The following is a 21,658-nucleotide window of genomic DNA, read 5'->3' as shown; positions in this document are numbered from 1 at the left end:
TCAACAGCAACAACAATGTCCTGGGCCCATTCCTGAACCAGATGATGGCTTCTAGGCGCCAGGCTCAACTGTGGCCCTGCCAGCCTTGGCTTTCAGCAGTGGGGGCCAGTTAATGGCTACTGCCAACTCAGGACTTCAGTGTTTAGAGTCCTACAAGTGCCTTTAGACTGAATCTCTGAGTCTACACAGTGCTGCCGGGAAGTCACCCACCGACCTGACATCCCCACCCTGAAGAGCATGCCCCTCCTCTGTGGGAATTTGTGAGGAGCGCTGGGGAGCGCTCAGAACATACAGCTCCCAATTCCTACCCAGAGCTAAACCACATCATACTCATTTGACAAATGTGGACAAATTAACCACTTAATTTTGGCCATTGGAATTATTTAGTTTCTACAATTCAGAGCTCATTCAGGTTCACAGTCTTCACAAGGGACCCACTCAGTATAGTGCTCCTAGCACAGGGATCTGCATACATACACTAGGCACTCAATTCATGCTTTCACTGACTTTCAGACTCCTGACTCAAATATTTCATTCTAATAGGTATCAGGCAGCTCTAGACCTTCCCAGAACGTATCCCTGGGGCAAGTGTGGAAATGGCTACATCGGGCTACAGCTGAGGACACCACCCCCAGGACTGACCATCTCACTCTCCTCCATTAGACACATCTACTGAACACCCACTGCATGTCATTGACCGTGATGGGCACTAGGATACAACCAGGTCCCTGTTCTCACAAGACATAGCATCTTCTGGGGAAACAGTAAATAAATGAGTCATCATCCAAATGCTAAGGCTCAAAAACTGGAACGTGCAGGCAACAATAGAGACACATAGCAGGGAAGCATCCAGCTACCTCTACTTATAATGTGATCCCTCCCAACAAGTTTGGCTAGGAGAGAGGTCATATTTTTCTCCCCTAGTTAAGAAACTGACCTTCTAATTTATTTACAAAGTAGCCCTTGTGAATTAGTTTAAGTCAATCTGCCATGTACATAAAAAAAATTTTTGAGCCCGCAAAACCAAGGGCCAGACCTTATAGTCTTGTCTAGGTGCTGGCCAATTTCCCATCTTGTATTGAATTTATACCTTTTCCAAAACATACTTCAGAACCTTTAAATCTTCTCATTTAGGCTGACTGCCAGGTCCTACATTAAAGAAGCATTTCCACTCACTTTCTCCTTCATCAAGTGTTCACTGAGTCCTACAACGTGCCAGTTCTGTGACAGGAGCTGGTGAATGAAATGGACACAGGTCCTCTCACCATCATAGACATCAAAGAGACAAGCAGGCAGGCACCTGCCACCCAGCATGGCATGGGGCTGTGAGAATGAAGCATGGGCTGCTACAGGACCTGTGTGTGCACGTGTGCATGTATGTGTAAGGGAAGACTTATCAGACGAAAATACAAAGGTAAGACATCAAGGATAATTAGGAATCAGCCAGCGGAGTGTGTGGGGCAGGGAGGGTGTGCACGAGGGAGCAGTACGTGTAAAGGAAAGGCCTGGAGATGAAGGGGCGGAACTGAAACTAGATGAGGCAGGAGAGGAAAGTTGGGGCCAGTCACAGAGGACCTTCAAGCACCATATTACTGAGGCCGAACTTTATCCTTAGGGCTATGGGATATCCTTAATGTATTTTTAAGGGGCCACTGGGGCATGTGGGAGATATCTTCAGATCTGCATTTTACAAAGACCACTCAGGAAGTGCTTGTCAACTGACTCTGAGTGAACTTTTATACAATATTCAAATGGCATGTATGTCTTAATCTATCTTTTGATAAACCAGCTCACAGGTTATCCTAAGACTGTTTGATATCTGCAAGACACAGCTGACAAATCAGAGTTACAGGAAACACTGAGAAAGCAGCAGCCGCGTTTAGCAGACTCCCACACTGGAGGGCCAACGAAGCGGAGAAGCAGCCCAAGCCCCTGCACTGTCCTCATCCCAGTGCCAACACCCAGGCTTCTGCCTGTCCTACTCTGGGGAGCGGCTGCCCTCTACCTTTTATAAGGGCTCTCGAGCACCTCCTGCTGAGGAGGTGCAGGAAGGCTGCTCTGCAGAGCACCGCAAGAATGCAGCCAATCCTCTCAAGGCCACCACCAACCAGTAACCCACTGAGGAGAAGGACACTTGGAACTTGCTTTAAAAGAACTTGGAACTTTAAAGAAAACCCTGGACTTCCAATGGGTTTCTTTCTGTACACTCTGCCCCCCTGAAATTCTTTCTCTGTCCTCCAACATCAAGGACCCAAAACTAAACACTGTGGTACAACTGTGAAGGACTTAGGGGTAAAGAGGATAAGATTTGGGAGACAATAAATGAAACAAGGGCAAGAGAGAGGGAGAAGACAGGGGAAGCTTCTCTCTTGGACCCACAGAAACCAAGTGAGTCCACATTCTCCCTTTTTAAACTAATCTGAAAGTGGCCAGATCCCAACCCACTAAAGTGAGGCAAAAAAGGATCCTACTCCCCCCAACAAGAAAAGGAAAGGGGGTAAATTTAAAAAGAATGATGCGTAGCACAGTGATGCACGCCTAGCTACTTGGGAGGCTGAGGCAGGAAGACTGCTTGAGCCCAGGAGTTCCAGTCCAGTCTAGGCAACATAACAAGACCCCATTTCTTTAAAAAAAAAAAAAAAAAAAAATTTAATTAATTTTACAAAATAAAAATAAGTCCAAAGAGGGGCATCAAAAGTTCATTTGGGGGCACAGACTAAAACACTTCTGCTTATAACGCCTTTGAATGGTGAATCTAGGGCAATTTTAAACTTCTAAAGAATTGTAGGTCTCTTTAGTGGACTACAATCTAATTAGAACTTCCCAAGAAGGTGGGGAGTGCTGTAAACACAGTACACTTGATACGCAGGAGTTTTACAATCATTCGTTCCCCCATTTAAGTGGAAAAAAATTAAGGCAAAAAGCTGTAGATGACACCACCCTAAGAATACTCAGAAGTAGAACTAGGGTGACACCTCAGCCATGCAGACTCACTTATGCCAGGTAAGGAGGCGCTTTCTGCAGGCTGACTCACTGAGACAAAGGAATCCTTAATTTGGGCTTGACTGACCATGAACCTAAAAGGCAGACTGGTCAGATGCTCAGGGCAATCACTCTTCCAAAGTCCCAGGCCATGTGCTGTACAGAAGGCACGTCCAGAAGTAAAACAGAACCTTGTTCCACCTCCCTGACAGTGTCAGGGCCACTGTAAATAACTGTGTGGCTTTCTCAAGAGCTTTTGGAGAACCAAACTGGAGTACTTCCTGTATTTACAGGTGAGACACAGAGGCAAGCAACAAAGTGTTGCCAGGCTGAAGAGGGAAAAAAGCCCATTAATCCTAATTCCCGTCTTCTCCAGGTCCTACCATCTATGAAGAATGGAGCAAGGTTACCCAGTCGCAAACTCCTAATGAAAAAATAAAATCAAACCCAAACACCAAACACCATCTGAAAACGGGGCCAAGATGTGTGGCGGCCACCTCAAAATGCCTCTCTATGGATTTCATTCAGAGGCAGAGCGTGTGGTCCTCCATATACTCCCTGCTCCTTACTGGGCGTGGTCACTGGGTCCCTACCCTAGTGGCAGCAATGCCGTGACCCAGTGCCTTCTGGAGGGCTTAGCCAGTGGGCCTGGGATCCGGAATCAGCACCACTCACATTCACCTGCTTTCCATCCCCCGTGGGGACACACCACCTCAGCTTGCTCCTGAGCTGTGAACAACCTGTCCGAGACCTACCTGCATCTGCTCTAGAGCAGAGCTTCTCAAACTTTCAAGTAGACACAAATCCCCTGCAAGCTCTGATTCTGAAGGTCTGGGAGCAGCCCGAGATACTGTTCCTCTACAAGCCCTTAAGCAATGCCCATCCTGCTGGTCCATGGACCACCCTGAGCAGTGAGGTTCTGCACTGCATGTGCCCCACTGCTGTAGGTGGAGCCCCTTGGCCACAGCTGCCTTCCTCCCCTCACTAGTCTTTGGCCCTTCCCTGTCCAACCCTCCTCATCCCCACCAAACATACTGGTCAAGTCTCACTGTGATCCTGAAGGGAAGCAGTAACATGGACAATTTGAAGGTCATTTACATTTGGTATTGGAACATGTTTTTCTCGACATACTTTCCTAGCCACACAGGAAATACAAATTTGGCCATCAATGGGTCCAGAATTATGATGCAACCATTCCAGAAACTTTTTGTCAACCGCAGAAGGTAGCCATCAAGGTTGGGTGTCACTCAATCTTGGCAGGCACCTCTAACTCTGTTAGGTCCAGTCCCTTCTAGAATCCATTTAGACATTCTGCCTGTCCCAACCCTTTAGGAGTTCATTATAGCTTTTTTCAAGGGGTGCTGACAAATCCTACACATGGTATTCCAGGTGGTAGACCATCACTGTTAAGCAAAATGTGAAATTCCTTCACATTTAGTAAGCATGCACTGGCTACGAGATAAAGGGAAGAGGCTGTGGACTCTGCCCATTCCAGGATTAAACATTTGTCCAGACAAACAAGACAGTCCCTCTATAAATCTAAATGGAAGGGCAGACATCCCTACTCATCATGTGCCAACACATGATGGACTAAAAGAATCATTATTTGTTCTCAGTGTGTGCTGCTGTGAAATGATAAGGTCTCTGAACAACAGTCTTTTTTTTATGCTGCATTTAAAAGACTCTCCTCTAAAATTAAACACTAAGGAACTCCAGGACTCTATCGCCCTCCCTCATAAATTCAGGGTGGAACTCCCACAGAGGCACAGCTGAGGCATGTCCCTCGTCCTCAGCTGGGGAAGAAAGCACATACATACCCAGTTTGGGGACGGGCTGCGTATCCCAGAACTGGTAGCTTCGCTTGCTAGCCTCCTCCATGGTTTTGGCAGGTCCCTGACCCACTGAGAACAGCTCAATGGCCTTCTGTATTTCCTGGATCCTCTCTGCTGGCAAGGAGTTCATCTGGGCAAGACAAATTTGGGGAGAAAAAAGGCCCATTATGTTGGTAAGACTCTGGATTAATTCTGAGTTCAAGAGTTAACTCAAAGAAGGGGTTTGGTTCCTCTGTCCTAATCCCAGAGGTCATATGTTCTTGTACAACAACTAGAGAAAGAGTGATTGACCATGGAACTCAGAATACACAGATGATGGGTCGGTGCTGCCTGCAGGGTTTCTCCCCTTATTTGTCTCGTGTTGTTTGATGGCAAAAGTAATAGAAGCTAGTGTAAAATTTCAAACAATGCAGAAATGTACAAGACATATAGAAAGTAAAAACCCAATAAACCCATCCCTCAATATAATCCTTGTCATCGACAGTCTTCACTTAGGAGGATGAGAAGAGGCAAAACACACATAACCCACTTTTCAAAAACTAAAATTGGATCATATAATATTATTCTACAAATTGCTCTTTAAACACTATACCTTAAACACCTTTCCAGGTGGGGACACATCTAACAACCAAGTCTATGGTATGCATAAACCACAGTATATTCAGGCAGTTCCCTGCTGATGGGTATTTGGTGATTTTGTTCTTCAGTTTTACAAGCAATGCTATAATGAACTTTCTTTTTTTTTTTTTTTTTTTTTTTTGAGACAGAGTCTCACTCTGTTGCCCAGGCTAGAGTGAGTGCCGTGGCGTCAGCCTAGCTCACAGCAACCTCAAACTCCTGAGCTCAAGTGATCCTCCTGTCTCAGCCTCCCGAGTAGCTGGGACTACAGGCATGCGCCACCATGCCCGGCTAATTTTTTCTATATATATTTTTAGCTGTCCATATAATTTCTTTCTATTTTTAGTAGAGGTGGGGTCTCGCTCTTGCTCAGGCTGGTCTCGAACTCCTGAGCTCAAACGATCCGCCCACCTCGGCCTCCCAGAGTGCTAGGATTACAGGCGTGAGCCACCGCGCCCGGCCTATAATGAACTTTCTTATCCATCTATTTTTACTCACTGGGATATGGATTTTTGCAGGATAAGGTTTAAGAAAGAGGCATGCTGGGTCAAAGGGTAGGCAAATTTGAAATTATGTATCATCAACTTGCTCTCTAAAATTCACTGATACATGTATTGCAAATATCTTCCCAGTTTGTTGTTTATCTGTTGACTTTTACAAAGAAGTTTTAAATCTGTCAATTTTTGTTTCATAGCTTTGGGCCCTATGGCTTAGCCATGACAAAAACACACATATTTTCTTTTGAGACAGAGTCTCGCTCTGTCGCTTCAGGTAGAGTGCAGCAGCATCATCATAGCTCACTGTAACCTCAAACTCCTGGGCTCAAATGATCCTCCTGCCTCAGCCTCCCAAGTAGCTGGGACTACAGGTGCACACCACGATGACCAGCTAATTTTCCTATTTTTAGTAGAGACTGGGCCTCACTCTTGCTCAGGCTGGTCTTGAACTCCTGAGCTCAAATGATCCTTCCACTTTGGCCTCCCACATATTTTCTTCTAACACTTTTCCTTTACTTTTTTTTCACTTAAATTGTGAAGGGAAGGACGAATATGAACCAGTATGTTTATACTGCTTATTCCTGGGACGTGAGACTGTAACTGATTTTAATTTTCTTCGTCTTGCTATGCTTTTCAAAATAAATTCTCTACAATGAACTACATCGTTCTTGTAAAGAGGAAAACAGAAGAGCTATGTGAATGGTGTTTTGTTAAAAATTTCTAATTTCATCACAGCACACCTGATGCATGAAAAAAAAAAAATTTCTAATTTCAAAGTGACCTATTTTGATATAGGCTTGAGCTCAAATCCCCATGAAGTCATCCAAACATCCACACCCAAACCAACAAACAAAAATCCCTAAAGCCAAAGCAAGGGCTTGAGCTAGAATTCTTGACTGAAAGGCTTGGGTAAGTCACCTCTATCATCTTTAAAATAGGAAGACCCCCCCACCTACCTTGTAGGGATGGTGAAGGTTTGGGGTTACTTTAATACATTGACTGCCACACTAGAAAAAAAAAAAGTTTCCTTGTGGCCATGGTGTTTTATTACGAAAACAGAATAAAAACTTTGAAAACAAAATGATCCTTTCTAATTTAATGAAAATGTTATTTTTTATTGTTTTCTGTGCATGAGTTATATGCAACTTGAAAAATAATTCTCGTGGCTCCCAAGGTGAAGAGATGTGAGTTACATATGCTTCACGAGGCCTCAGGCTCAAAATTAGTGTGAGTTAAATACAACTCACATGGCAGTTAATGTGTTAAATGAAATGAAGTGCCTGGTAAGCCAACATGGTGTTCAACATAATGGTATTTTTTTCACAGTGAGTTTGATATTGGAAATAGTCAAAAATTACTTGAAGACATGTCTCAATAAGGTAGGAGATTCAAACCAAAGCATAACATTTGAAGCATGAAGAAAAGTATGGGTATACTGGATTTCTCTAGAGGCTTGTAAACTGTTTTGGAGGGCATTCTAAGGGAGAATTATGAATGAGCTGAGCTGGCCCCCATACCAGGCCTGCTTTGTAGAACACAACACTTACCTAAAATAAAAGGTTTTCTTTGCAATGTTGTTTTATTTAAGAAACAAAACAATCCTTACCCATACCTCTGGGTTTCAGCCAGTGGGTCAGTCTTGGGTTGGAAGCTCTAGGCCAGTGGTTCTCAAGAGGTAGAACCCAGAAACAGACTCTGTGGGACTCATGGTTTTCATCCATGACTATGGCATTAAGAGAACCCTTGCAAATATATAAAAATCTGCCTTAAGAAGCAGAGGCCTTATGGCCAGGCATGGTGGCTCATGCCTGTAATCCTGGCACTCTGGGAAACTGAGGTGGTAGGATTGCTTGAGTTCAGGAGTTCAAGACCAGTCTGACCAAGAGTGAAAACCCAGCCCTACTAAAAACAGAAAAATTAGCCAGGCATTGTGGCAAGCACCTATAGTCCCCACTACTTGGGAGGCTGTGGCAAGAGGACTGCTAGAGCCCAGGAGTTTGAGGCTGCAGTGAGCTATGATGATGTCATTGCACTCTACCCAGGGTGACAGAGCAAGACTCTGTCTCAACAACCAAAAAAAAATAAAAAAGAAAGAAAAGAAAACTCGAATGGAGAAATGTGATATAACTATAAGCACTTAGACCAATTCATAGCAATTTGAAGGACTGTACCCAAAGGGCATTGATGAATGATGAATAAATCTGTGGCACCTGGAAAGCAAATCTTAAAAAAAAAAAAGAAAAGAAAAGCAAAGGCCTTTTATTCTCACAGTGGTGGGGACTTAAGATAGAAAAGGCCAAGAACCACTGCTCTAGGCACCAGGGGCCGTCACATGTAACTATTCCAGGGCACCTGGCACAGCAGCACATGCAATATGCACCAGTCCATTCTGATGGGCACCATGCTCAGGAGTCAGTGTCTAACCTACTGTGTCCTTTAAGGTACTGAGAGCAGTTTCATCACCTAAGTCTAGGACAGCAGAGGACAGCATTGGGATTCAGCTCTTCCATCTTGAATACCAGTGGAGAATGTCAATCTAAGTGGTTCCTATCCATTCACCTCCAAACTCTCTCATCTGAAAAAGTGACTCTCGGTCATAAGAAAACAGAGCCTCCTTGTTACCTTTACAGGCTGATCCTGCGTTGAATCTGTCTCACTGCCTTTTTCTTTCTTCTTTTTTTGTTTCTTTTTCTTCTTTTTGGCTCCAGTGTCATTGGCTGGACTCAAACCACTGTAAGACAAAGTAAATACTGATGCAGGGCTTTTAAAAAAAATCATCTGATTTCAGCTACACTGACAAAGAGCTTTCTGTGGAGCCAGACCTTCCTGAATCAACCCTGCTGGCTACAGAAGCGGCCGGGAGAACCCAGGTCCCAGAGGGGGCATTTGGAGGACACGAGCTCTCCTCCCTACTCCCACCTCCTCCACTTTCAGGGAGGGAGCGCTGGGCAAGGAATGTCCTATTTGTTTGAAAGGGGCTTTTCCATTCTTGCTTGTATTTTATGTACTTATTTTCTTTAAATTGTCAGGGTTATGGTACCAAAGGCACATGATAATTGTTTTGTTTTTTTTTTTTATTTCATCTTGTTATGGGGGATATAGAATTTCAGGTTACATACGTTGCTCCTGTACCGCCTTTCCCCCCAAGCCAGAGCTCCAGGCGTCTCTGTTCCCCAGGTCGTGCGCATTGCACCCATCATGTAGGTATATATCCCTCCCTTCCCCACCCCCCCCTCCCCGAGTCAGCAGGCACATGATAATTGTTAACAGGGCATCCATACCACCACCACTTCCCTGGAGCTCTGAATTTAAAAGGATGACAGCCAACAGGCAGTAGTGGTCTTTTTGGAGTGTTTTGCCCTTCCCTCTCCAACCCCCAAATACATGAGGCTACATGAGTTTCCCCAGCTGGATCTAAAGTACAAGTCAGCATGGGGAAGGGGAAAGGAATGAGGAAAAACACAATGTAACATTGCTGTGGAGCCCCCTGCAGTGGTCTAGACCCAGCTACTTAGGAGGCTGGGGCAGGAGGACTGTGTGAGCCCAAGAGTTCAAGACCAGCCTGGGCAACATAGTGAGACTCTGACTTAAAAAAAAAAAAAAACCCACAAACCAACACTACTGCTGCAATCTGTTCAAAATAGTCAACACTGAGAAATGCCTAAATCAGGCCTGTAGGATTGAGGACAACCATTGTCCAGCACTAGCAATCTTGGGAAAATAAAAAAAACAAAACAAAACCGACAATAACACCCAGCTACTCCTGCTCGGGAGCGATCACGTGCATGAGAATGGTAAAGGCGACTCCTCACGCTGCTTTCCCTCTACGTGACACACCCAATAGATGTGGCAAAAACAGCTTCTTAGCCACACTAAAAGTCGAAATTAGGAGTCCATGCCATGATAAGGCTACTACAAAAAAAATAAATTAATTAGGCGTCCAACCTGAGAGTACAGTGAAGCCTAATCTGCAGGATTAGCTAAGCACAGGGCATGATTTTAACTGTATATTCTAGATAGCCAGTTTTCAAAAAATTTAAAAAAACACATAAAAATACATTTTCTATTAACTTTATGGTAAATACCATTTATAATTCAGAAAGACTTCAGGGTCTCAAAACGCTTTGGGGTTACCATGAATATTACTATCGTCTCATAGCAAGTGGTACCATTTGCTGCCATTTCCTTTACAGAATGTCTTCAGATTTACCTCTTCCTATTCCTGACAGGCATGCTCGTGTCGGACTTCATGATCTTACCCTTGGACTAAAGTTACCTCCGGACTTTACTGGTTCTCCCTGGCTTCACTATCTTTTTGCATCATCCTAAACTCTGTATGTCGCTGAGATTTACCTCTGTGAAAACAGCTGTCCATGTGTCCCTCCCATGCTTAAAAGCTTACAGTGACAGCACGTTCTTAACTTGGAAGGTATCAAGCCGGACTCTTCCCTAGGCTGTCCACCCTTACCTCCCACAGCCCCCATCTCGCCAGGCCTCTCAGTGGCCCCTGATGCAGAAAGACTGTGCAGCCAGGGAGATCCAGGAAAGGCTGGCAGCTCCTTTAGTCCAAGCACAAGGTCATGAAGTCTGGATGCAAGTGCACCTACTAGGTATGATATTAATGAGACACAGAAGGCATAACATGGGGGAAAGACTGCGAACATTCAGAGGGGAAATACGGTGAACTCCTTAAAACCAGATAGCCAGTAAAACCCCCAACACCATGGCAGAGAACAGGAACCATAAAGTTAACTATGGCCTCAAGCTAACTTTTTCCTCTTACTAACTCAATTTTGTTATCACATACAGGGCACTTGCAGCCTGAAAACTCTGTGGTTTTCTTGTTCCAGATATCTCGCTACAGTCTCAGGATTATGTACAGCATTACAGGATTTAAAAACTGGTCGATTGGTGGGCACAATGGCTCATGCCTATAATCCCAGGACTCCAGGAGGCCGAGGCAGGAGGATCACTTGAGGTCAGGAATTCAAGACCAGCCTGAGCAGGAGCAAGACCCTCTCTCTACAAAAAATAGAAAAAAATTAGCAGGCCATGGTAGCATGTCTGTAGTTCCAGCTACTCTGGGAGGTTAAAGTAGGAGGATTACTTGAGCTCAGGAGTCTGAGGTTGCAGTGAGCTATGAGGACACCCCTGCACTCTAGCCTGTGCAACAAAGCGAGACTCAGGAAAAGAAAGGAAAAAAAAAAAAAAAAAAAAGCAAAAAACCCAAAAAACTGGTTGATGTTAGGAGATAAAGCAGCATCCCATTGTTGGATACAATTTATAAGTCCTTATTCATATCAACTGATGGAATGATTTATCTGGTCCCTGTATATGAATTACCATGAGAATCATTTTTTGTAATCCTATGGAATAAAGAATCAAAAAAGTCAAGGTGAAGAATTGCTGTATATTAACCAACTGGGTACTTACGAAGCACAATTTCATAGAAGGAAAACAGGAGAAATTTTTTTCTTTTTTTTATTTTAGCATATCACAGGAGTACAAATGTTTAGGTTACCTATATTGTCCTTGCCCCACCTGAGTCAGAGCTTCAAGCATGTCCATCCCCCAGACAGTGCACACTGCACCCATTAGGTGTGAATATACCCATCCCCTCCTCCCCACTCCCATCTGCCTGACACCCAATGAATGTTATTTACTATATGTGCACTTAAGTGTTGATCAGTTAATACCAATATGATGGTGAGTACATGTGGTGCTTGTTTTTCCAGTCTTGGGATACTTCACTTAGTAGAATGGGTTCCAGCTCTATCCAGGATAATACAAGAGGTGCTGCATCACCATTGTTTTTTGTGGCTGAGTAGTACTCCATGGTATACATATACTACATTTTATTAATCCACTCATGTATTGATGGGCACTTGGTTGTTTCCACATTTTTGCAATTGTGAATTGTGCTGCTATAAACATTCAAGTGCAGATGTATTTTTTATAGAATGTCTTTTGTTCTTTTGGATAGATGCCCAGTAATGGCATAGCTGGATCAAATGGTAGATCTACTTGTATCTCTTTGAGGTATCTCCATATTGCTTTCCACAGAGGTTATACTAATCAGAAGAAATTATTTCTTCCAATTTTAGAAGTGTTTACAAGTGTGAAAAATCACTATAAAAATTACCTTCCTGCCTTTGCTCTTGCTCTTCAGTGGAGATGCTTCTGTGCAGCCATAACCTCAGGGACCCCATTTTTTGTGGATGGATCTTGAGCTGAACTCTGTTCAATGTATTAGCAATACAAGTGCCTGGCAAACTCCAAAACCCAAGCTAAAACCTGAGAGCTAATTTTCATTTTCCTTATACTGGCTTCAATTTGTACAAGCAGCTACTGAGCAATAATCCTGTTTCAACTTGTATATCAAGCATACAGACAGCAGAACAAAGAAAAGTTTAGTGTTTTTTTTTTTTAATGAGCCATTTTCATTGAGCTACCTACCATCCATGAGAAAACATTATGAGTTCACCATGGTCAACACTTCCAAACAGGAAGATGACTAACTCAGGGAACAGACTTCTGAGGAGGCCACTAGGGTTAGCTTTCAAGGTAATTATAACGATTTTAGTTATTCATAAGAAACCAAGCTCAGAGGCCTTGAGAATAAGACTTCAAGAAGCATCCATGGAAGTTAATAGCATTTCACAGAAGAATGGCTTCAATCTGGATTCAGGGAGAACCAAACTAGAGGATCCCACAGAAGCCAAACTATTCCTTCTCTAAGAATTTGGCATTGTTTTTAAAGGGACTTGAAGTCCACATCCATAGGTGGGTACCCCAGGGCATGATGGGATTCACCAAATTGAAACAAAAATCTCCCAGAGATCTAAGCTGCTAGTCACCATAATAAACTTGAAACCGAGATTGGCCAGAACCAAAACCTTAGAATATAGCAAATCAAAGTCCAACTTGTTTCATTTGGTTCCAAAATAAACAGCAGAGAATTTAGGTGAAATTTGCCTTTCGGGGTGAGGGGGACACCTGCTATGGAAAGGGAGATGGCAGTTCACATAAAAATGTAGAAACTTACATTCTAAAGTAAGTTGATCAACTCACTAATGACCAACCTAGCAAATACAGGGTGAATTAGCACAATGGTCCCCAACCTTTCTGGCACCAGGGACCAGTTTCATGGAAGACAATTTTTCCATGGACAGGGGATGGGGTGGGGGCAGTGCAGTGGAGCTCTGCGGCCTGGTCCCTAACAGGCCATGGACCTGAGGGTTGGGAATCACAGAATTAGCAGAATGACAGATCCAGGAACAGGGAAGCAAAGCCATCAAGAAATGTCATCTTTTTTTTTTTTTGAGACAGAGTCTTGCCCTGTCACCCTGGGTAGAGTGCAGTGGCGTCATCATAGCTCACTGCAACCTCAAATTCCTGGGCTCAAGGGATCCTCTTGCCTCAGGCTCCTGAGTAGCTGGGACTACAAGCTTGCACTATAACACCTGGCTAATTTTTCTGTTTTTAGTAGAGACGGGGTCTCGCTTTGCTCAGGCTGGTCTCCAACTCCTGACCTCAAGCAATCCTCCCACCTCAGCCTCCCGGAGTGCTAGGATCACAGGCATGAGCCACCATGCCCGGCCAAGAAACGTCATCTTTTAATGAACGCCAAAATATTCCAAGTTCAAACATATAACAAATCCTGTGGATGCTCTTGTATAAAATCAGGGCCGGGGGAGGAGATGGAAAATGAACCCCAGCACTTACTTCCAGAAATAGAATGCAGCACCGGGTGTGTGAGCGGGTGGGAGGTAAGGGCAAGCTGACAGAGGAACAGCAGGAGCAGAGAACTTCCAGACAACACGAGCAGGGAGAGTCTACAAAGTGGCCTTCTCTCAATCTAACTGGATAACAAAACCCAGCTAAGCCTCCAGTGCCGGAAGGAATCTCAGGACCATCTGGGTTAACCTGTTGTTTACAGATGAGGAAACCAAGGCCCAGAGAAGTGAGGCAAACTGGTCATCAACTAACAAACTAGTACCCACGCACAAGCCTCTAATCTCTAAAGACGTGGGGCCATCTCCCCAAATGCTAAAGTCTCTTTCCCTGTAAGAAGCGACCCAAGAATTCTCCAAAGCCAAGAGAATATTAATTGTTTCACCACACTGGGCTCTAGAACAAAGTTTTAGCATTTGAGAGGAGTAAGGATCAGAGGTAACAAGGAAAGTGAGCCATGTTTTATCTAGAAAGCCTCCTCTGACTACTCTACCTCTCTGATGTTTGTTTTACAATTATGATCTCCTAAACAGTTTAATACTTTACATATAATAATGTGCTGTTTTCTTGGCATCCCAATGACATTAAAATTTTCCTGAGCATAAGGACCACATCTTATGCAGCTGTTTCCCACAGCGCCTCCAGTTGTGCTGAGCACACAGTTAGGGGTTCAACAAATATATGCTTGACTGACGCTTTCCAGGCATAACAGCCTAAAATAAAACCCTGAAAAGCTAGGGCCCAAAAGAGGGTCAGCAAAACATCTTTAGTACCATTTCCACAGGACAGCTGTGTCAATGTTCTATGGAAGCGGTGGAAATGCTGTGCTCTTCTGAGCCACTGATGAAGATTTTAAAATTATCAACTTTGTTATTCGTTGTCTTCTCCCTCCTTAGGATCTGTCCGATTCCTTTAAGAGTTAAAACAAAAAAGCCAGCCTGAGCAAGAGCGAGACCCCGTCTCTACTAAGAATAGAAAGAAATTATATGAACAACTAAAATTATTATAGAAAAAATTAGCCGGGCATGGTGGCGCATGCCTGTAGTCCCAGCTACTCGGGAGGCTGAGGCAGTAGGATCGCTTGAGCCCAGGAGTTTGAGGTTGCTGTGAGCTAGGCTGACGCCACGGCACTCACTCTAGCCAGGGCAACAAAGCAAAACTCTGTCTCAAAAAAAAACAAAAAAAGCTCCAGCTGGGCATGGTGGCACACACCTGTGGTCACAGCTACTGGGGAGGCTGAGGCTGGAGGATTGCTTGAACCCAGGAGTTCAAGGATGAAGTGCGAGATCCTGCCTGTGAATAGCCGCTGCACTTCAGCCCAGGCAACACAGCAAGACCCCATCTCTAAGTAATAAATAAACAAACCAACACAAAACAAAACGGTTCCACTGTAACTATTTCAAATGGTTTCAATGTCTTAAACACAGACAACAGTTTTATGATATCAGGAAAAAAAAGCTCAGAAAAGAAAATTCACAATTTTTGGTCACTTGTTTTCTACCTCTAAAAAACAGAAGTGAATTCTTCAGGCTAAAATTCAAATTTTCCAGAGAAACCTATTAAAATAAATCCTAACCTCTAATATCCTCTTGATTCTACTTTTAGACATCAGGAAATCCTTTGCAAATCAATTTACTCTTAAAGTATATATGTTCACTAGTAATCCTATTAGTAACTCAGAAAGCCCAAAGGAAGGTGACTGAAGTGGCAAGAATGCCCAGGAGGATCACACATGGTGTGAAGCGCTGTCAGCTGGCTACTCTCTGTACGTCTGTGGCTGTGGGATCACTTACTGCAACACGCCAAACTCTGCACATTCCTACCAGTTAGATATTTATATAAAAAACTGCTTGTGAATCCTAAATTATGGGACATATAAAAACACTTTAGTAGTGCCACCACGGTACCCTAGGAGGCCTGTGAAAAGAACAGCAGGTTATGGGAAGGGATTACAAAAGATTGCTTTTACTGCCGCCCCCTGCCCTCCCTCAGATAGTTACCCAGAGTTTTGAGGTGAACAAGCCAATTCCTATCATGAAGGATAACTGTTTTTTAGAGGGCACAAAAGCTCTGATACACTACACTGCTTAAAATGGAAATGAGATAAACATGTAAATTCCATCCATATCCTCTGAGTTTGTCTGGCGAGATAGACTGTGATCTGGCAACTCCAAGGTCAAATCAAATGCTCTTCAGAGACCGTTATCAGTAATGTTTTAAGCAATGACTCAATGCTGGCAGCAATTTCACCCACTGGAATGACCTCTGAAAAAGGAGAGTTTAAAGGGACCAGCCAAATAAATAAATAAATAAATAAAAATAAAGGGACCAGCCACCTCCATTACCAACTGGCTCTTGAGTTTGGGAAAGTCCATGGGTTGCTAAATGAATCCAAAGACAGGACTCACACTGCTGCAGATTCAGGATGCAGAAGTCAACTCAGCAGGGAAAAGAAATCCAGCAAGTTCAGGATGGATCCTCTGAGATGTCAAAGGGAGAGGTGGGAGGCAACTCTCAAGCTTCACTACAAAAACTAAACTAGTCTTTGTAAGTGAAATAGTGGATGATATGATTCATGTAAAGAGCTTAGCACAATACCCACTTACATCAGCAGTCCCCAGCCATTTTTGGGAGGTGGAGCTCAGGTGGTGATGCTCAGCCCTGTTTTTATAACAGGTCAGGGACTGGTACCGGGCCACAACCCGGGGATTGGGGACTGCAGCACTACATAGTAATAATAGTAACAGTTAACATTTATTGAACACTTAACAGTAGTGAATCCTCAGTTGCCTCCCAGTGAGCAGCACTAGAAAATTTTTGAAGCAAGTACTGACCCTGTCAAAGAATTCTGGTTCAGTGTTTTTGGTGCTTTCAATAGAGAACACCATATTTTGTATGCCTTAAGTACAACAATCATAAGGGCACCTTCTTTGAGGAATTAGAAGAGAGGCTTAAAGGATAGAGATTTCAGATAAAAAGTCAAAGAGATCAGAGCTAACGTTCTTCAATAAAAATAAAATATTTTTAAAAAGTCAAAGGTAAAAAGCTAAAGAAACATCTTCCTAAAGTTACTACATCTATAGTTTTTAATTCTATGGGCTCCATAGGGAAAGGGTTAACTGCCAACTTAGTAAAGCTGAGGAATTTTAGAGTGAGCACATTAGTTGAACAATGTGAAAAATCAGCAAAACTGCTTTGCCATGAGCAGCAATCTCCCTGAAATAGGCTCTCATTTACTTTTCATTTCTTCTGCTTTCCAGTCTCTTCTCTTTGAAGCAGCTCTTGATTAGTTTCTTTTTAATTGCCACTTAATTGGGAAACAAAATTAGAACACTTATTTGATATCAGTGATGAGGTTTTTCTTTTCATTTTTGCTTTGATCTAGTTTTGAAAAAGCAAAAGCTGAAGGGAGGAATTAAGAAAAATGGACTAAAAAGATTTCTTTCCAAGAGCTAGACGCAGCTATAAGCCATCAAATAAATAGGGAAAGAATGACTCGTGGAGAATCTGAAGAAGAAAACAAAGACAAGTAAGGACAGTTTTATGGGATTTACTTTCAAAAAGACTTTCTTAAGTTTTTTCGTAAGGGATAATGTCTCATGATCAGGAAGTGAGAAAAACTCATGAGGATTCATGTTACCCTGTCCCATGGATTAAGAGAGCAGGATACGGAACAAACATCCCCTACCAAAGGGCTCTTTACCCAGGGCTTACCAGCATGTCAAGGATACTGATGATACTATAAAATAAATTCCAAAAGAATCCTAGGAACACAAGAATCTAAAAATTCTTTCCTGTTCCAAAACACCCAGATAAACTTTACTTGTTACCCCCAAATTAAAATCCACTGCCAGCTGATGAGATTTATTCTTTAGCAATTATTTCTTGGAAAGCCTTTCATTCAAGAAAAACAAAAAAAAAACCCCAAACAAATTAAACCATATAATGAGTCATGAACTGCAGAGGGATACAGCATAAAGATTACCTTAGTTAGTCTGACTCTCCTCTCTATTGCTCAGCGTAATTTGTGTTAGGCAAGTAACTGGGGGAAATTAAGCACATTTAAAAATACTAATAGAAAAACTGTAGACAGATACATACATATATATGTGTATATTCATATGTATACATGAAGTTTTATATTCACCAAATGTTTATTCTTATTATTGAGGAAATACATGACTAGAAGAGTCAAGAACTAAACTCACACACAGAGAGACATAAGAAACTAGCATAACTGCATTCCCTATTAATCCAGGGCATGAATGTAGCTCATTTCATTAGTGTAAAGCACTATGAACTTTAGTTCCTAAAAGAAAGGCCTAAGAGAATAAGGATTAGTTTTAACCATTAACCTTTATTGCATATTGTACTTTATTTACTTTTAAAAAAATTTATTTGTTAGCAACAGTCTCGCTCTGTCACCCAGGCTAGAGTACAGTGGCACCATCATAGTTCACTACAACCTCAATCCCTGGGCTCAAGCAATCCTCGTACCTGACCCGTCCGAGTAGCTAGGACTACAGGCGCTCGCCACCGCACCCAGCTCATTTTTTAATTTTTTTGTAGAGACAGGGTCTCACTATGTTGCCCAGGCTGGTCTTGAACTCCCAAACTCAGGCGATCCTCCAGCCTTGGCCTCCCAAAGTACTGGGCTTATAGGCATGAGTCACCACACATGGCCTTGATTGTACTTCAGAATCTCTAGTGTTGAAAGGAGAAATTTCCTGTCAGTTTGTATATGACTTTTAAAGACATTTTATTTTATTACCTGCCACTTTAGGAAAGATGGAAAATATTTTAAATAATATCAAGTAAAGACAAGAAACATTTCGAGAAGCAAAAACAAGTGGAAAGCTTCGACAACAAATTGGAGGTTCTTTGATTTCTGTACGTATTTCACAAAAATTGTAATAAAGCTTACAATGAGATTTATTTGGAGGAAAAAAATGTGTATGTAAGAAAAATCTGACATCCTTCCACTAGATAGGGTGAAAGAAACTCCACTAACACTGGCCAGGGACTTTATCGTTTGCCATTCATTCATACAGCAAATACTCATTAATGCCCACTAAGCACCAGGCATCTTGAAGACACAATCCTGTTCTCATGCACCTTATAGTCAGGTGCCAGGTGCGGCAGGGATTGGACACAGTAAGCAAAATTATCAAATGTGTTATTTAACTATTGTTATGATAAAAGATACAAAAAATACAGTCTGTGATAAGAGCAGAAGGGCAAGCTGGGAGGTTAAGAAGGTGTGAAGAAAGAAGAGGGAGGAGGGCTGCATTCCAGATGTTATCTCATTTAATCCCTAAGACAACTCTAGGTTAAGTACCTTTCCCAAGGTCACAGGATTACTAAGTGTCAGAACCAGGCTTTGAAACCAGTTTTAAAAGACTCCAAGATCCATGCTTTCTCCACCATGCCATGCACCTTTTTCCCAAACCCACTGCTTCTTCCGAAAACTATTTTCTCTGAAAGTGAGTGGAAAAATGTTGACTCTACCCAGATTCTAAGTGCCAGAATTAGATTCTCTCCTCCAGATTAGGCCCTCTGTTTTTCACCTGCCACCTCCAAACTCATTTTGACATACCTCTAGACTGGGGATGCTAACAAACGTAATTTTTTCACTCAGACCATAACCACGTATAGGAACAACAAAAAACACTTCCAAAGTTTTTTACTTTATCACTTAGTTGTACTACAAATAAAACATAGAACTTTCTGGCAAACACTTTGCAAAGTGATTCATAGATTACAGGGAACAAAACCAATTATAGAGCTATGGACACTGGTCAGAACAGGAGTTAAGCAGAGAAAAATAAATGCAACTACCTAAAGAGCAAAGAAAATGCCACACTTTCACTTCTGAAATGACTTTCACATTCAACAACTCTCATCTATGATGCGGATCTCTACTCCGGAAGGCTGCACTTTCCCCTCTTCCTGTTCCTACTTCCTCTTTTTCAGCTATTCCATTTTTAGGAATATCAAACTTCAAAGCAAGATTTTTATTACATTAGCTGTGTTGTGAGTTATAGCAACAGAAGTCTTATAAGAACCAAATTTGGCAAGCTTACTTTTCCTCTACATTCTTCTTGTGATTTTTAATGCTGGTTGAAGAACAAAAAAGCTAAATCTTTTGACCTAGGATTCATCACAAGCAGATTATAAACCACTTAAACATAGTTATGTTTAGCTTAACAGTAGGGATACATTCTGAGAAATGCTCATTAGGTGATTTTGTTATAGTTCGAACATTATAATGTACTTATACAAACCTAGATGGTACAACCAACTACATGCCTAGGCTACATGGTATAGCCTATTGCTTCTAGGCCACAAACCTGCCCAGCACATTACTGCACTGAATACTGTAGGCAATTGTAACAAAATGGTACGTATTTGTCACTTACCATAGCATAGAAAAGGTACAGTAAAAATATGGTATTATAATCTTATGGAACCACCATCATACATGCAGTCTCTTGTTGACCCAAATGTTGTTATGCTGTACATGACTATAATCCCTTGCCCTCCCATCTCTACAAGGTAGCAAAATTAAAAAAAAAAAAAAAAAAAAGTTTATCCAAAAACCTCAACCTTCTACTTTTACCTCAGAGTCTACCTCCCATACTGCAAATGACAAGGTAGCTATGAAAAGCAGACTACCACAGACTCAGCAAGAGTTATATCCCAAAATTCTCTCACCCAGTTTAAAAATATATACATAAATACAGATAGGAAGATAGGAAGAGAGAGAGTGAGTACTGGGCCAGACGCTAACAATGTTAAGAAGGATGAATGGTAGACTGTGGCTTAAGGAAGTAAAAACTGATTTGAAGAAAGAACTCAACACTCAAACACCCGGTGCATCTCTTCATCCCTAGAAATAAACAATTACTAAAGGCAAGACTGTAAGGTACAGGATATGCAGTATTGAACCCACAAATTCAAAATACTGTCCAAGAAGCAACATTGCTCAAGTTCTTGAAGCTTGAGGCAACTTCGCAAAGTTAACAGAACAAAGATGTTGGAAGACCTAATTACATGTTGTTTAGGAAACTTATGGACTTGGAGCAACGGACACCGTATAAATCAAAACATTATCATATAGTTAATTACATAGGTTTTATAAGGTCAGTTTATATTTTGGTATTCTCTCGTAGTGATATTTTACAACATAATTATATATATAGTTTGCACAGCCTGATGAATTTCCTCGTTGAGGGTGAACTGTAGCGAAATGTTTTATTATTCGTTTATTGCTAGTCACGTTGTTCACACAACACCTCTGTAAGTAACGTCCCCTTTGAACTGTACTGTTACTATATTCCCCTGTGTTGTGCCATCGAAAACCATGGTCTAACATGCTCTTTTCTCCGGACGCGCCTTAAGCACACGAGTGGAACATTACACTGAAAAACTTTTATATAATAAAAGTACTGTCTCCAGCCCCTAATATACTGAGCACCCGCCCCTGGTAAGTGACAAAGGCAATAACCAATCACCAGGCAGGATCCCAACGCCTTAGCCAATAAGAATGTGGGGGTGGGGCTAGACTAAGCTCCCGGTGACTTCCCCGCACCCCAGAGACCCAGGTTGTGGGAGACTGGACGCAAATTGGACTCCGAGGATCTCGTTACCCTCGGTTGTAGCTGTTGTCGTCCTCGTTCTCGCAATCGCTGCAGTGCTCATGGCCGTTTCCGTTCCCTTCCATCATCTGAGGCAGCGGAGGTGCCGGCGGCTTCACTGCTGTCTCACTCTCGTCCGCCATCTTGAGTTGCTAGAGCCGGGCTCCGCGCCCCGCTACATGGGAGGTTCCTATTGGACGAGGGGGACTTGCGCTGTATTCTGGGCTTTGTAGTTTTTATGGCGACGCGAGCTGCCACCAGGAGCGGTTCTTTCCCGGGAAACCGAAACAAGATGGACTACAATACCCAGAAATCATGAGGGGAGGCTGTCCTGGCGTCGCTAGCGGGGAGAAGCAAT

General features: G+C 42.6%; 1 protein-coding gene across 1 annotated transcript in view; it reads right to left on the bottom strand.

Moving 5' to 3' along the window:
- NMT1 (N-myristoyltransferase 1) overlaps window positions 1-21,448 on the bottom strand; it is a 30,876-nt gene extending 9,428 nt beyond the window's left edge. Inside the window, exons 1-3 of the mRNA XM_069482721.1 lie at window positions 21,313-21,448; window positions 8,552-8,660; window positions 4,800-4,944 (exon numbers count right to left, since the gene is read on the bottom strand). Of these exons, the coding sequence (XP_069338822.1) occupies window positions 4,800-4,944; window positions 8,552-8,660; window positions 21,313-21,443 (385 nt within the window). The 5' untranslated portion in view covers window positions 21,444-21,448. The remainder of the gene's footprint in view (window positions 1-4,799; window positions 4,945-8,551; window positions 8,661-21,312) is intronic.
- Between the last annotated feature and the right edge of the window lie 210 nt (window positions 21,449-21,658).

This window comes from Eulemur rufifrons, chromosome 9 (genome assembly GCF_041146395.1).
Source record: "Eulemur rufifrons isolate Redbay chromosome 9, OSU_ERuf_1, whole genome shotgun sequence".
Taxonomy (NCBI): Eukaryota; Metazoa; Chordata; class Mammalia; order Primates; family Lemuridae; genus Eulemur; species Eulemur rufifrons.
The sequence above is the reverse complement of the archived record's forward strand: the minus strand, read 5'-3'. Positions and strand labels throughout refer to the sequence as shown.